At 38.4% G+C, this 18,274-nt stretch overlaps 1 protein-coding gene across 1 annotated transcript in view; it reads right to left on the reverse strand.

The window, feature by feature from the left end:
- The window catches only part of THSD4 (thrombospondin type 1 domain containing 4), a 685,670-nt gene that overhangs the window by 367,064 nt on the left and 300,332 nt on the right, over window positions 1-18,274 (reverse strand). The window contains exon 7 of the mRNA XM_037833526.1: window positions 11,160-11,296. Coding sequence (XP_037689454.1) covers window positions 11,160-11,296 — 137 coding nt within the window. The remainder of the gene's footprint in view (window positions 1-11,159; window positions 11,297-18,274) is intronic.

The following is an 18,274-nucleotide window of genomic DNA, read 5'->3' on the forward strand; positions in this document are numbered from 1 at the left end:
AAGAGCCACTAATTATACACTTAGGATAGATTGTATGGTATATGACTTAAAGTGTTTTTAAAAAAGAAGAAATATCTTAGGAGCTTCAGAAGTGCACAAGAAACAAATCTGGAAACTCTGTCACTAGGAAAGATGTATTAGCCATCGCCATGCCTCGACAACCAATTGGTAGATTTTGGAATTGAACTCTAACAACTCCTACGCTTTAAATGTCATCCATTGTGGATGTTCCCTGATCTTATTTAGAATGTAGAAACTATATTACTGTGCCCTTATTGTTATTGAGGGAGAAATAGACAAATAAGTTAAATATAAGGTAATTTTAGCCATATTTGTATTTACTTGAACTTTTCAATCCATAATTTAATAAATGAGACAAGGAGATCTTTGAGGAGAGTAAACTGGAATTTAGGAGACATGTTCTAAAGTTCCTGTGTTCTGTGCTATCTCTGAATCCAAAATTTTTTTATTTTGCAGTTCATAGTAAATTAGAACTATCTTTTCTGTGGTGTGTGACAGAAGTTAAAAAGGTAGGAGCAAAGGGAAAACTTAAAAATCAATATCCTAAATGGGGCTAAAAGTATCAATTTAATAATGCCATTGTCAGTTAATATGCCAGCTGAAGAACACTGCTTAATCTTGTGCAAGTTAGATTCAGAGAAAAATGTGTATTCTTCCATGACTGAATAACTTACCAAGCTAGTTTTAAGAACATTGTGATTTTGAAGTTTTGACTCTGATGTCCAATTAAAGAGGGCACTTGTCAAATAGAATGAAATTGCACTATCTGCAAATCAATGGCAAATTAGAATAGCACTGTTTAGCTTCACTGGGTATTGTGACTTAAAAGCTTTTTAACAGGAATACAGTGAGGGAGACCTATAGGCAGACAAGATAATGCAAATGTTAAAGAATGGTTTTGATGGCGATTACTAAAGAGCTACACAAACAGAAGAAATATGATTGCCTCAGTGCAAACTTTATGGAAATAAAAATAGTGGAAATACAAAAAAAAAAAAAAAAAAGTGGGCAAAGGACTTGAACCGGCATTTCTTCAAAGACATCCAAATGGCCAGTAAACAATGAAAAGACACTCAACATCCTGAGCCATCAGGGAAATGCAAACCAAAATCACGAGATACCACTTCACACCCACTAGGATGGCTATTATTTAAAAACGGGAAAATAATGAGTGTATGCAGAATGCCAAGATACAGAAACCCTTATACATTGTTGGTGGGGAAGGATAAAAGTGCAGCCTCTGTGGAAAACAGTTTGGCAGTTCCTCAGAGTTAACTGTAGAAATACCGTATGACACAGAAATTCCACTCCTAAGTATACACCCCAAAGAAACATAAATAAGATACTCGTACCCCGATGTTCTTCACAGCATTATTCACAATAGCCAAAAGGTGGAAACAACCCAAATGTCCCTCAACCAACAAACAGATAAACAAAGTGTGATCTATCTATACAATGGAATATTATTCAGCCATAAAAAGAAAAGTTCTGACACATGCTACAACATGCATGAACCTTGAATTACTAATATTATGCTGAGTGAATAAGCCAGGCACAAAAGGACAAATCTTGTATGATTCCACTTAAATGATATATCCAGAATGTGCAAATTCATAGAAATAGAAAATAGATTAAAGGTTATCAGGGATTGGGAAGAGGATGGAATGGGGACTTAATGCTTAATGGGTACAGAGTTTCTGTTTCTGGGGTGACGAAAATGTTTTGGAAATAGACGGTGGTGGTGATTGCACAACATTTTGAATTTAATTAATGCCACTGAATTGTACACTTAAAAATGGTTAAAATGGCAAATTTTATTTTATGTATATATACACACACACACATAAAATCATAATAAAGAAAAAATGATATGATCCAAATACAATAAAACTTGTTGAAGAAACTGCATATTCCCCACAGGATGGAAGGTATTGCCTCCAGAGCTAAGTTGCCCACAGGGGCAGCACCATTGTTTTCCTGTCAAAACTAGTTTGTTCTAAAAACAAACACCTGTAATAACTTTTATTCTGTGTTTTCAATAAATCTTAATTCCTTTTTTTCTCCTTTTCCCTGACCCTCTGTGAGATCTTGATCTGGCCTACCAAGGCTTTTTCATCCAGAGTGCTGTTCATGATTGTAACCTCTGCCATTCTGTCCTAAAGGTAGTGAATGGTTTGTTTCTAATCAAGCTAAAAATACATTATAAATAAGAAGTCTTGCTAGGGCGCCTGAACACAAGTGGCCTTTCCAAGTGATAAAGAAAGGTTTCCATTTGAAGCTCCGAGTGTCTTAGTCCCAAGCAAAGAGCAAGCTTGTCTTTTTCATAACTTTGTGTGCTGGTGTGTTCTATTTCTCTTTCAAAATGTATGTTCTGATATTCATGCATGGGGCGCCTGGGTATAAAATGTAAGGAGACATACAGACTAACAGAACAGAAGTGAAAGTCCTGAAGTACATACATGCATATATGCATAAAGAGGGAACCTGAAAATTGTGGGGAAAAGATGGACTTTTCAATTATAGTAAAAGTGTAACTGGGTAACCATCTGAAGGAAAGTAAAACTGAATCCATACCTTCACACCATATAGTAGGATAAATTCCAAATGGATTAATGTAAAGGTAAAGTATAGGATCATAAATTACTGAAAGAAGACATTAGAGAATTTTTTTATAACCTTGAAGAGTGGGAGGTTTTTTTATGAAACAAAATCCAAAATCATAAAAGACAAAATTGCTAAATTTACCACTTAAAAATTTAAAATTTCTGCATGGCAAAAAATAAATAAATAAAAAATAATAATAATAAACAAAATCCCATGAGCAAAGGCATACATCAAAAGGCTAACTGGGAAAAAAAAAAATCCTGCAATTTATATCATAAAGAATCTCTTTAATGTATAAAAAGCTCCCACAAATTAAGAAAAAGACCAACAACAAAAGACAGATGTGTAAAAGATAAAAAAAGGATCACACACAAGAGTCAGGAGAGCACCATGCAGGGCTGGGACTAGGAGAGGCGGGTGAGGCGCCTGGGTGTAAAATGTAAGGAGAACCTGGGGGTGAGAGCTGCTCAAAATCTTCACCGAAGTGCCTTACCCATCTTACTCTAGTCCCAGCCCTGACTTGTTCTTATACATAGGAAAAGATACTCACCGTCCCTCAGAATAAGATAAATGCAAATGAAAACTACACAAGATACTGCTTTTCACTCATCAGACTGGCAAGAGTCCAAAAGTTGTTTCAACCATTCTGAACAGCAATTTGCCACTATCTATTAAAATCATAAATATATGATTTTAATCTTATATTCTTAGAAGTCTTGACTGACTTCTAAGAATTCATCCTACAGATACTTGCTAACATGTAAAATGACCCTTTTATAAACATTTACTGCAGCATTGCTGGTAATGGTAAAATACTGGATATATCCTAAACGAATATGGTTAATTCATATACTGGAATACCATACAACCATAAAATGGATAAGAAGCTCTTTAGATATTGATATGGAAAGTTCCCCAAGCACGTTAAATAAGAAAAGGGAGGAACAGAGAGCAGAATGCATAATATGCTCCTGTATGTATCAAAAAGAAGGGAAAGCAGTATACCCATGAACTGGCTTGTAGATGCATAAAAATATCTGCCTTAAAGAAAAACTATCAAATGGTGGCTATTTCCTGTTGGGACGTAACTTTTGTCCCATGAACTTTTGGTTTATGCTTTTTGATGTTTGAGTCACGTGACTGTATTATCTCCTAAAAATATCAAATATAAATAATTTTGTTTTCATCTGGCACTTCTTCCCTCAAACACCCATTTCTACCTACACACTCTACACCTCAGAATATTTTTTTAAGGTCTTTTTGTATCAGCACTAGCAGTGCTACTCACTGCTTGATTTGACCTATTAGCAGGAATTTATAATAAGATGCCACAAACTCAGTGTTCAGATGATGGACTTTCCCTTCATGTCTTCACTCAGGCTCTACTTCAGTCATCATTAGGCCAAGCAGCCTACATTAAAAAAAATTTTTTAAACACATCTGAACCCACATCAGTATTACTGGTAAACAGCATAAACTGGTTCAGCAAGAACATGCATGGGGAGCAGAGGGAGAGAAGCCACTGCTCCCCTTGGCCTTGTTAGTCTGAACAGAGCCCGTATGACATTTCCTTACACAGCACCAGTCTTCTGCCTCCCTCAAATTTTAATATTTGTCTTGTGGAACAGTATTTGTAGACTTGACCTTGCGCACAAGGAGCGGTGCATAACTCCAGAGCATCTGTACTATAAACAGACCACACTCAGGGCTTCCGGTCTGGGCTTGGCTCCTCTTGGCGCCCTTCCTGGGTGACGGTGGGGTGAGGCAGGGACAGGGGCGGCTGGTCTCGCTAGCTCATAGGACTTTTCTCTGCTGAAGCTTCCCATCATTTCTCAGCCCCACATCCTGGTCATCACCCCTGCCAATTCAGATGCAACTAGGGCCACAGGAAACATTTAATTTAAGTTCCCTCAGTAATCCATTCCCTAAACCTGTCTCTCTTCTGACACTTTGGTATAGAAGGGGCCACCACCAGGAGGGGTGGGCTGGAAGCTATGAACATCCTACCCCCACTTTCCCAGGCTGCTCCTTTTTTATCTATTTTAATACTGGAGATCCTGGCTGACCCCAAAGCCTGGTCTTGACCCACTACATCAACCAGTTTCTAGGGGAATCTTTCTGGGCCTAGAAAAGAGTTAATGGAAGGCTTTCCATTGCTAAAGCCAGCACGTGTTCAGCATGCCAAGGCTAGAAACTTGACATATATTTTCTCCCATCCCCAGGATCTGCAAGGTATTGCCACCATCAGGACACCAGATAAACCCAAGGCTAGAAAGCAGGGAGCAGGCAGAAAATAGTAATTTCAGCATCTTTCAGCTCCAGAGCACCTAATATGTGCTGGTTCCCGGGCTACAGAATTGACATACATTTTCTCCAATCCCCAGAACCTGCAGGATAAGTAATATTGCCACTTGTTACCTTGACCCCTGCCCCCTCACTTCCTAATGTGTGCCCCCATCATTATTCACTATTTCAGGCCCCTGTTTACTTCCTGGTTAGCACTTTTCAAAATTCGTAATAATTTTGCTTGTTAACTCTCTTTTTTTAAATCACTATTTTCTCTACTAGATTTTCAGCTCAAGTTGGTAGGAACCATGTTAATCATTTTCCCTTGTTTTCTCTCCAGTGCTAGCTCAGTGAATGACAGTGAGTAGCCAAGACTACTTGTTGAATTAATTAATAATTATTAATATTACTTAGGTTGTTAATAAGCCTAAACTGAGTTTTTATACTAGGCAGTAGTATCAAAAGAAGTTTTAGAACAGTTTGCTTGGAATTGGAAGAAGAAAGAGAGCCCACAAATTCACAGTGAGAAAGGGTCACATAAGCTTGGAATTGAAGAAAATAAAAGCTTTCCACCCTATTTCAAGGCTGAATCACGCAAATGTTCAGCAAAGAGGCAAAATTTTTATCCATTGCAATTATTCCCTTGATTTCATTCAAGTGACAGTATAAATCTAGGCAAAGTCCAAGAAAAGTGGGTACCAAAAGAAAAAAAAGCAGTAACTTAGAGGAAATGGGCAGAGAAATGTTTGGTTCAAGGAAGAAGAATAGCATTTATAAAGGAGGACAAAAGAAATTTGTCACCTGACACACACATACTCAACACACTCTCACACACTCACACATTCTCACATACACAATATACAAACACACACACTCACACACACATCCTTCCAAGTCAGGGTGCAACACATTGGTTCACAGCCTATCTCTGAACATTTGGAAACAGTTACTTTGCTTTAATTTATTGAATAAATGTGAAACCATCAGCCAGTGTGTCCCAATGGAAGGAAGGGTGTCCCAGCTGGGGGAGGAGGTGTCAGAGCTCAAGCTGAGTGTGGGTGGAGGGTGCAAGCTGCGGAAAGGATCCTGAAGCGGAAGGTGATGACTGACCAGGGGAAGTGCGAAATGTAAGAGGGAAGTTCGGTGGGGAGAAGGGGGATCTTCTTTTCCATCACCAGAAAGTACCACGGGAGCACATGCTCTCACAGTTTCTCAGGTTCTTCTGTTTTTAGCCCTGCAGGGACTCAAAAAATTTAGAGTGAGCAAAAGAAAAGGTAAGATGAAGGAGACAGGGGATGTGTCAAGAATTCTCCTGGACTCCCAAGACCTTGGGTTCTCGGGATCTGGCCAAAGACTTCATCTTCTTGTTTTATCTGAACTCATTTGCCTATCCCAAGCCAAAAATTAGAAAACTCTGTGCTAGATTCAAGACTAAGTTCAATTGTCAAAATCCAACAGATTGAGTCACCAAGTACCTTAATTCATTTAAACATCTATTAAGCACTTACTCAAAAAGCAGACATTTTGGTAAAAGCTCCCACTGCCCTAGATGGGTCATAGAAATAAACAGATGCAAAAAAGTAGACATAAAGAATAGGAACAGTGCCCAAGGGATCAGTGGCTTTGGACTGGATCCACAGTTGCATGGAGGCACAAAATGGCAGGCTTGATGGGTCAGGAGAAACATGTCCCAGCATGGCCAGTACCGAGAGTACCCAGAGAAGCATGGCAGGAGACAGACACTGAAGGACCTGGACTTAGAGGCCTGGACCTTATTTCTTGTTGGGAGTCACAGGTGGATTATCAGCAAAAGAGCAGCATGTCCTGATAAGTGTTTTGGAAAGATGGTCTATGTTTTGGAAGGAGGCACTGAGGAAAATAAAAATCAGAAGGGAGAGACTTAGAGCACATGGGGGTTTCTTTCCATCACATATAAACTAGAATTTCTGTTCTGATTAATAGTTCAGCCTAAAAAGCAGTATTAATAGTAAATCCCTATGTAGTACCAGGCACATGTGCTAACTCCTTTAATCTTCACAACAATCCTCTGTAAAATGGGGACTAATAATTTCTACTTGTTGGGTTATTACAAAAATAAATTAATTAACAAAATGATTTGTATGTAAAGTACATAAGACAGCATCTGATACACGGTAAACATTCAGAAAGGGCTCCTTGCTAACTTGTATCTGCTTGAACACTTTCCACCCTTGTGGTTTTGCAACAGACTATTTATTGCAAAGCACCTACTCGAGGACTGTTCACTTTTGGGGGGAGTGGAAGGAGCTCGGGGGCGATTCTGACTTTTTCAGAATCATTCATGTCTGGAAACCTGAGGTTTCTGCAAGGCTGATCTCCAGGAAGCTTGTTTGTTTGTTTCTTCCCCTAGCGCTTTACCCAAGTGACTGCATTCTTTCCTGCTCTACCCTCAAAGCAGTTCCATCTAGTTTTATTAAGTTCTGAGCAAAAATAACATGCACACATTAAACTAGGAAATTGGAATTTGTAAAGCAGAGTTTAAATTTGAGATCAAGTAAAAATCACAGCACTGTTAATTTGATGCTTAGTTATAGAAATTATTATTGTGCTGTCAATTAGACATAAATGTTCTTTCATTCCCATAAATGACAATAATAACTGGAAGAGTCGCAGAGGCCTCTCTGAAATCTGTACAAACATTCCTATTTGATATCTAGAGGGAAGGGGTTGGGGTGAAGAAAGTAGAATCTCCATGGGCTTCAGATACATTCTCTTGCTTTAGAGAAAGCCAGAAGCCAGAGACCTACTGGCCCTCTCCATTTGAGGCCTCTCTACATGCAGCCCTTAGCCTAAAGCCAATATTTTGGATCCTTTAGTCCCTATCAAGAAAGGCACTAAAGGATTGGAGGCATCTCCATTCTCTTCAGTCCCCCAGCCCTCAACAAGCCAGGCTCAGGGTCTTTGCATACTTCCAGCTCGGCTTCCAACCCTTGATCTAAAATGCAGATGGCAAACACAGGGGCTCTCCTGGGAGCTAGAAAGGTTCTCTGGTGAGCCTGGGGACTTGGTGTGGGGAGGTGTCTCCTTCCTCAGCTACTCTTTTGTGGGCTTATCTCATATTCTTATTTAACACTGGTCACCTCTCATTAACTTTTGTTGCAGGCCTGGGTTTTCATTTCAACTTTGTGTGGCCTGAGGAGGTTTTCTGGAGCTATTTCAGGGGCAGACACACACATCTTAGATAGAGTTGTCTGCACGTGACAGCTCTCTCAGCCACAAGTCAGGGAGGCAGACATATCAATTTGAATTCTGGGCTTCCAATCAAAATCTTCAGAAAAGGACCCTTCACCCTTTGAAAGCTGCAAAATAAACAGAACTTCAGCCTGGGAAGCAAATGTACTTCTGATTATCTTAATTGAAGTTCTAAAGAGGAAGGGATATTTAGTGGTTCCAACAACTTCAATGAGGAAACTTCAGGCAAATACACAGAGAACAAATATGAAGTTGTATCAAAGTAAACCCTTGTAACATCAAATTCCTATTAACAGACTCACATGCTGGGGGGATATTTTCTCAGCCTTTTAGCAATTATTATCTACAAACACCGGTGTTGCCCTGCATTTCGAATGGTTTTCATCAATTAGAAAGAATCCATGCCCATGTTCTTGTAAGTGTTTGGTTTCCTTTCACATCATCAGTACAGCTGATGTTTCACTGTTATGTTCACAGTTGATGTTTCACATTAATGCAACACTAAGAAAACATGCTTCCCCAGTGAAGAGAGCACATTTCATCCTCCTTCTAAAGCATATCTCCACTCTATATTTACATTTCTGATTTTCTTAACTATATTTTAATCAAAGTGTTCCTTAAAACACAAAGTATGATCCACAGACCAGGAGCAGCAGCAGCATCTGGGAGCTGGTTAAAAATGCAGACTCTCAGGCCCCACCCTGGACCCACTGAATCAGAACCTGCAGTTTATGAGATCCTTGGGTGAGTCACACTCCTGTTTGGGAACACTGCTTCCAAAGATACTGTGAATTTCACAGATCTATAATCTACAAACAAAACATAACAAATATGCTTGCATAGAAGACAACTACAACAGGACATGCGTGGGTATAAGCAGTGACAACAATGAATGCCAGCACGCTTACCGAGTGCCGACCCTGTAACAAGGGTTTAAAGTGTACTCGCTCATGATTCTTTACTACAACACAGGACATAGGTCTTGCTGTCTGTATGAGGTATAGAAAGCGTAAATAACTTGCCCAAGGTCATATGGCTAGCTAAGTGAAAGAGGTAGGATTTGAACCCAGACAGTCTGAAACCAGAGGGTGTGTTTCTCCCCATTACACTATACAACCTCCTGGCTGTCTTCATCTGAATTCAGGAAATAAAATAGTTGATTTGGGACCCAAAAGGAAAAGCCATGTTGCTATAAGGTCCATCATTTCAGGCTCAGTAATATTTAGAAAAGGCAACCATTTGAACTCTGGAGACCATAAAGCCCTAATGAAGCTCCCTCGGGTATTTATCCAAGGACACAGAGGCTCAGGGACAGAGTGTGTGAAACCCAATGGTTTTCTCAAAAGGAGTAGAAAAATTGGAGGCCACCTTCAGTGTATTTCCCATTACTTCACCCTGCCTCTTCTTTCTGCCACCCTAATCCTCCCAGGGCTTTGCTGTTCAAAAGACACCTTACATGCAACAGATAGCAAACAACAGCTTCTTCCTTTCTTAATTTTCATTCAGAATTTGAGAATATCCATCCTGCTTTGACAAGTCATTTTTGTATCCCACATGAATCCTCCTATTTAAAAGGTGGGGGGAGGAGGCAGTGGCACTTATAAATCACACTTCAATAACCCTAATACTAAACACTTTAGTAATTTACATTCTAAGTATAACAGGAACTTTCAGATGTTATAGCCAAAAAGCTCTTTCTTTGATGAAAATCAGTCCTTCCGTCTATTGAGTGTCAATTAAGATAGAATCTTAGTCTGGGCTCCAAAGAATCATTTACCTGCTGAAGTCTTAGTTCCACTAATATATTTACAGATGAAAGGAGAGTAGAAGTTCAGGCCCAAATTCTTATGACTGTGAAATTTCTGCCATCTCATCTAGGGCATCTATTTTTAACCAAATAGCCTTTTCTGTCAAAGTTTCACATCCTACAAGGATTCCCATAGGCTCTGCCTCGGCTTTTTTCTCAAGTCCAGAATGTTTGCAGAATGCAGGGCAGGAGTTCCTGGAACAGACTTCAGAAGCCCAAGGAGGCTGAAAACTCTTCTTGTTTAAAGTACAGTTTCTGCTATAAAAGGCACTAAACAACTTTCATTTGGAAATCTGCCCCATCTGGTGGGAGGCAAGATAAAATAAGCCGTTCCCTTAAAATGTCACCCCCGTGACGCCAACCCTTTCTTGATGGAACTAGCGGTGTCTCTTTCATAACCTCCACTTCAGAGCAAGGCAGCAGCTCCAGAGCTAATGAGGAAAGATCGCTGTGCCTATTTTGAAGCACGCAGTGCAAACATAAATCACTTAATAACTGAAATGCCAGCCCGAGACATGGCTACTCCCAAAGATCAAAAACAGACAGTGAGGGGAGGGGGGAAGGAGGAAATGGGGAGTATTGCTTAACGGATACAGAGTTTCTGTTTTGGGTGGTGACAATGTTTTGGTGATGGATGGTGGTGATGGTTGCACAACCGTGTGACTGTAACTAACGCCACTGAATTGTATGCTAACATGGTTAAAATGGAAGATTTTATGTTATATATATTTTACCACAAGAAAATTTAAAAAATAAAAATGGAAGGGGAGTTGGAGAAGGTGAAGCATGGAAAGGAGGAGCCAGGTGGCAAATTATTATAGTGGTTAATTACATGTTAAAGGATAATTTAAAAAAATGTTTAAAAAGGTAAAATCATGATTATTATGCAAATATGCAAAACTTTAACTCATTAATGAGGAAACCATAAGGTGTTACAACCAGTTCAAAGGAGAATTCAAAGAACCACAGGTATATATGCAATAAAAAAAACAGTGAAATAAATTTACAGTAGATGCAAAATCAAAACAAAACCCTAGTTAGGCCGACCAAGCCTCCTTTCTTAGGCCACTTCCCCTAGAGGTCACGGTTCAAGGGCCCCCACGTGGTATGGGGCGAGATGGCAGCACACCCCTGACAAACAATGAAGTCAGTAGACATGGATCAAACACCCCAAGAATTCACTCAGAAACCCCAGTCCTGGGGCACTTACCTTGCACTGCCCGGACACACAGATGGCCGTGCCGTTCTGGTCACAGGGGGTGCCATCGATGACCTTCTCAGCTTGCCGAACATAGAAGCGGTAGCCCATGGCCTGGCAGTTCAACTCACACTTCCGATTGCCCTTTACTGGGGAAAAAAAAAGATGAGGTGCAGAAATACCACCTCTACCTACAAAACCAACCAGCAGACTTTTTTCCCTACATCTTTTAATGAGATAAAATACATGTAACATAAAATTAACCATTTTAAAGTATACAATTCAGTGGTTTTTAATATATTAACAATCATCACACTATTTCCAAAACATTTCCATCAGCCCTGAAGGAAATCCTGTACCTGTTAGCAGTCACTCCCTAGCCTCTCCTCCCCCCAGCCCCTGGCAACCACCAATCCATTTTCTGTCTCTACGGTTTTGCCTATTCTGGACATTTCATAATCAGCACAATTTTTTCAATTGCATCAAAGTTATTAGATGGTCCCTTTCTTGATGGTAGTGAGAAGAAACAGTACCTTTTTTAAAAAAAATTTTATTGTAGTAACACACACAACTCAAAATTTCCCGTTTCACCCACTTTTAAGCGTACAATTCAGTAGTATTAATTACACTCACAATATTGTGCATCCACACCAATATCCATCAACCCAACTTTTTCATCACCTCAAATGGAAACTCTGTACCCATTAGGTAATAACTTCCTCTCCCCCATCTACCCCTGACCCCTGGTAACCTATAATCTTCTATGGTCTCTAGAAATTTGCTTCTTCCAGGTATTTCATGTAAGCGAGATCATACAATGAGGAGATTGTACCTGGATTATCTGGTATATAGCACACATTTGATGCTGAATGAATATCACAAAGGAATTCTTAAAGAATCTCATCATCTAAATAACTGATTCTACTTTTAAACATCCATCCATCCTTTACCAAGGTCATAATTATATTTTATATATCAGCAATTACAGAGAGCACAATTTTATGCTTTGCTTCTTTTTTATTTTTTACTTAAAATCTATGCAGTTATATCATCTTTATGCTGTTTTAAATGGCTGCAGTTCTTGGCAATAATTCCTTCAGTGGCTTCCTCTATTGCAGGGTTAGCTCTGCTCTATTGAAGGACCACAGGAACATGTCTGTCTTAATCATTTTTGTATCCTCAGCAACCAGCACAGAGTTTAGTACATATCCCTGGGGAATAAAGGAATTAAGCAATGGATGGACAAATGAATACTGGCCTCTTTTTTGCCCCCTCCTTCGATTTATTCCCCTCCCTCGGAGTCTTTTCTCTATATTTCCATCACTTCCCACAAAGCCTGGAATACAGTAGGTGCTTGATAAATGCTAATTAATAACTGTTACAATGGACATCTTCAGAGCAATTCAGTTGCCTCCAAAATAAGAATGAGAAAAATTTCAGGCAAGATATATTTCCATATCCAAAAGAGATGGACAAGCTAAGTACATATTGATTTTTTAAAAAACTGTTTTTGGAGGCAAGTTTAATGATATGCTTAGCCATAAACTGCATGTTTCAGGGTCATGCCTTTGTCTTAAAGTCTGATTACCAGATTGGGTAGCACTGACTTTTTTCTCACAATACAATACATCATATTTTCCCCAATATGACTGCATGACTGCTACAGCAATGAGCTTCCTTCTATCCCAAAGGTATAGAAAACTGCCAACAGGAAAGAACGTGGAGCCTCTGGGAGCACAGGGTTCAGGGAAGATAGAATGGTCCATGTACTCTGAGATCTCTCTTAGAGGTCAAGAGACCCAGTTTCTTATGCCCAAAAGATATAAGAAGTGACCTTGGAAAAGTTCAGAGAGATCCAAATATGGGAGCACCTTTGGGAATGATCTAAAACCAAACCATCTTTTTTACAGATAAAAGGAAAACAAAACAAAACAACAACAAAACAAATAAACAAAACACATACACACAAACACAGACGGAAGAAAGGAAATGACACCTTAGAGACAAAACTCATCTCCTACAAATTGCTTTCTCATTTCATCAATCAAGACCCAGCTTCCTGTCTTCCCAGGTTCTAATTTTGTGAAATGATACCAGCAACCACCCAGGTGCCCTGCATTTTAAGTCATAAAAAGAGTCTGTGAAAGGTAGCCTCACCTGGGGCAGGGGATTTAGGTTCTCACTTCTCTTGGGTTCCTCCCAACTACCTTTATCTCTTGGGACACTAACATTTGCATCTCCAATTTTACTTCTCAATTTTTGCAACCATAACTACACTAGAACATTCTAAGAACAAATAAATATGGATAAATATGATATAGTTTAACAGCAGAATCCCCCACCAGTGACATGAAAATAACCCAGAGGAACGGCCTCAAGTCTGGTCTCCTCCCCACAGCAACCGAAACCAGTCTCCGGGTGTGGCCTTCAGCCTGTGTGGTTTAGATAGTGTTCCTACCTTCTCAGATGTGCAAGAAGAAAAAGGGGGATCATAGAACATAACAAACCTGAGGCCAACCGAATCCCTAACAAAATTCCCTAGAATCCTGTTGCCCTAGTAATACTCAACCTAGTGCTTCCCATAAAATTGTATAAGGACTTCTCTAGATTGTGCATGTATTCCTCAGACCCTTTAAAATTCTACTTAAAAATATATTTGAAGGACTTCAGATTGGGGTTTTTCATGGATAACCTCTTTTTTCTCCCTTGATTAAAAAGGCAATTGTGATGTCAGGAGACTCTTCACTAAGCAGAACTTGTGTTTTTATCAATACAGAGGAAGGGGAAAATCTAAGAGCAGTCAGTAACTGGGGGAATGGGCTGAAAGTGAGTGGGCACACACTTCTTTTCCATTTCTGTCCCTCTTATTCCTCTCCCTCTCTGTTCTCATCTGCTTCCTAAGCTGCTTCCCCACCACAGAAGGGAACACCTTTACCCTCCACATGCTAAGGCAGTGGTTGTCAGAGTGCACCCCAGACCAGCAGCATCAGCAAAACCTGGGCATTTATTGAAAATGCACATTCTTGGGCCTTATTGCAACCCTACTGCTTCAGAAACTCTGGAGATGAGACCCAGCAACCTTTATTCTAACAAGCCCTCCAGATGACTCTGGTGCACACTCAAGTTTAAGAACCAAAGCTGTAAGGAAAATCAAGCAGTGAAATAACTTAGCAGCTGATTCTTCTTATTTTGAGTTAAAGGTCATATCCTACACTTAAATTAAAAAGGTAATATAACTCCAAATATAAGAACTGCACTTAATTAAACTGAGGCTATTACCTCGTGCCCGGATCTCTGATATTAAAAAAAAGCCTCTGATCATGAAAAAAAAATGTTGGAGAACACATGCAAAAAAAAATTAGGATACACAGAATAAAACAGGAATGGCTAAAGGGTTTACCCTCAAATTCAGGTTAAAGATGGGAGATTTAAATCACTCACTGAATTCTGTTCCCTTGGAAAACCTATTGATGTAATAGTAATGAGGTGTTTTTTTGTTTTTCGAAAATGCATAAACCCAAAAGGACAAAGAAAACAGGAAAGGAGTTAACAGTTACAAAATTTCAGAAGGTAGAATGTGGAAGGACAAGCGGTAATGACTTAGCAAACCCACGAAAGCTGATCCTAAGCAGGAACAGAAGCAATGAAGCCACCTATTATTGCAGGATATCCAAAATATAACTTTGGAAATAGGATAGAAAGCAATCTATACACTGAAAAATTGTTTGTTAAGGTATTTAAGAAGTAGAGGTTCAGCTTCCTGAAACATCTATTCCTCCACAAAAGCAATGAGAACACTGGCAAAAAATGGCAAAACCAACTTTTTCAGAAACTCTGGAAATTAACCAAAGGCTTGCAATCATCCAAGGAGTGTTTATTCAAAGAAAAATAGCTGAATTTTGGTAAGAACAGCAAGTTTTATGGCATTTTAACTTGTCCTCTTCCCATCCGCCATCTCTTGTGGTAGACTTGAAAACTAACAGCATTGCAATTATGGTAGCCATGGAGACCAGTAGCCTAGCTGCCACAGGAGGGAGGAGAAGAGGTTTGGAGCCTCTCAAAAGCCCCATTTGTAGAGAACTGTCACTGTTTTACCTATATGGCAGTTCCCAGTAAACTCCCACTCACAGGGTTTGTCTTTATTTGACTCGACTCAGAGCTCACTCAGTGCAAAGAGCCTTTTTCCTAGGGCACTTGTCAAAAAACAATCAGGGGCAATTGTTTAACATTGCAAAGCTGCCTCAAGCAACAAACACAGGAAAAATAAGAAAGCTAACCAAAAACTCTTAAAAAGGAAAAGCTAGAGAATGTACTATCCACAAGGGGCTTCCAAAATCTCTGACATATTCCTGGGTATCTGGAATGTTAGTGTGCAGGATTGTGTGCAAGTCCAGGAAACATCTGAGAAAAGGCCCTAATCTCTCACCTCTAGCTGTGGTTGACCTTGCAATTCTCCACAAACAGGAGGTGAAGACTGAGGGAGCATGTAAACTGCCTGCCAGAATGTGGAAATCATGCTTTACAAAGAGTGCCATGGCAAAGGCTGGGAAACTTATGGCTGCATGCCATTTAAGAAAATCTCTGTGCGATCATTAGCTGACTACTATGCTAACCAAGAAGAGACTTCAGTGGCCACACACAACACAGAACACAGACTTTACAGAATTAGTTCTGGAAAGTCACTAAATAAACAAGTAAGCAGCAAAAACAAACCCTTTTTTTGGAGAAAGGGCAGAAATCTGACTTCTCTCCAATTTTCAACAAAAATTTCAAGACATACAAAGAAACTGGAAAAGATGGTGTATACACAGATAAAAAAACAAACAAACAAAAAGTCAATAGAAACTGTCCCTGAGGAAACACAGATGTTGGATTTACTAGACAAAGGTTTTAAACCAGCTATAATAAGTAAGATCAAAGAACTAAAGGCAACTATGTCTAAAGAAGTAAAAATAAGTATGCGAATGACTTCTCTCTCCAAATGAGAATATCAATAAAGAAATAGACATTATAAAAAAGAACCATATGGGAATTCAGGAGTTGAAAAGTACAAAAGCTAAATTGAAAAATTTGGTAGGGGGACTCAACAGCAGATATGAGCTGGCAGAATAAAAAATTGACAAACTTGAAGACAGACCAATTGAGATTGTTTCTTTCTGAACAGAAAGAAAAAAAAATAATGAATAAAGTGAACAGAGCTTTAGAGACTTACAGGACACCATCAAGTGTACCAACATATGTATAATGGGAGGCCCAGAAAAAGCAAAAAGTTAGAAAGGGACAGAAAGAACATTAGAAGAAAAATGGTTAAAAGCTTCCCAAATTCCATGAAAGACATTAATCTACACAGTCAAGAAGCTGAACAAATTTCAAGTAGGATAAATTCAAAGAGAGCCATTCCTATACACATTATAATCAAACTGCTGAAGGTCAAAGATATAGAGAAAATCTTGAAAGCAGCAAGAGAGAAGTGACTCATCACGTATAAGGGATCCTCAATAAGATTAAGAGCTGATTTCTCATGATGGAGGCCAGAAGGCATGGGGATTAAATATTCAAGTGCTGAAAGAAAAAGACTGTCGAACAAATATTTTATTTCCAGTGAAACTATCTTTCAAAAACAAAGGAGAAATTAAGACATTCCCAGAGAATTCACTGCTGTAAGACTTGCCCTACAAGAAATACTAAAGAGAGTCTTTCATGCTGGAATAAAAGGACACTGGCCTTTAACTTGAATCCACAAGAAGAAATTAAGAGTGTTGGTAAAGTTAATTACATAGGTAAAAATAATAGCTGATGCATTTTTTTGTTTATAACATCTTTCTTCTCCTGCATAATTTAAAATAAAACTGCATAAAAGAATGATTCTAAAAGTGTTGATGGGTTTCTAATGTATAAAGATATAATTTGTATGACAACAACAGCACAAAGGAGGGATGAAGGAATGGAGCTATACAGGAATATATGCTACTAAAATTAAGGTGGTATTAATCTGAACTATAATGTTATAAGTTAAGATGTTAATTGTAACTCCCAGGGCAACCACTAAGAAAATAACACAAAATATGCAATAAAATAAATGACAAGGGAATGGAAAATGTACTCTAGAAAACGTCTATTTAGCACAAAAGATTACAGTAATGTAGAATAAAGGAATAAAAAAGACATAAAACAGGATATAAAACAAATAGCAAAAAGGCAGATATAAATATTACCTCATCAGTAAATACATTACTGTAAATGGATTAAACACAACAATCAAAAGGCAGAGTTTGGCAGAATGGATTTTAAAAAAAACATGAAGCTACTATATGCTGTCTACAAGAGATTCACTTTAGATCCAAAGACACATATAGGTAGAAAATGAAAGGATGGAAAAAGATACTGTATTCAAATAGTAATTAAAAGACAACCAGAGTGTCTATAATAATCAGACAAAATGGACTTTAAGACAGAAATTGTTACAAAGAGACACAGAAGGACATCTTATCATGATAAAAGGGTCAATCCATCAGGAAAACAACTGTAAACATACATATACTTAACAGTGGAGCCCCAAAATACATGAAGCAAAAATTGATGAATTGAAAAGAGAAATGGACAATTCGAGAATAATAGTTGGAATATCTCACTTTCAATAATGGATAGAACAAGTAGCCAAAAGATGAATAAGGAAATAGAAGATTTGTACAAGACTTTAAATAACTAGATCTAACACTAATCTATAGAAAACTTTATCCACCAACAGCAGAATACACATACTCTTAAATCCACTTGGAACATTCTCTTGGAGAGACCATATATTAAGTTATAAAAAGTATCAATAAATTTAAAAGGATTGAAATCATTTAGAGTGTGTTCTCTAATGACAAAGGAATAAGATTAGAAATCAGTAGCAGAAAAGATTTTTGGAAGTTCACAAAAACTAAAAGTTCAAAAAAAAAAAAAAAAGTTAACACAGTCCTAAATAATCAAAGAGCCAAAAAAAAAAAAAAAAGGAAAATTAGGAAATACTTTGGTAGGAGTAAAAATAAAAAAATAAAAATAAACTTACCCAAATTTAGGGTGCAGCTACAGCAATACTTAAAGAGAAAATTACAGCTGTTATCACCTATGTTTAAGAAGAA

This window comes from Choloepus didactylus, chromosome 4 (assembly GCF_015220235.1).
Source record: "Choloepus didactylus isolate mChoDid1 chromosome 4, mChoDid1.pri, whole genome shotgun sequence".
In the NCBI taxonomy this organism is placed as follows: Eukaryota; Metazoa; Chordata; class Mammalia; order Pilosa; family Megalonychidae; genus Choloepus; species Choloepus didactylus.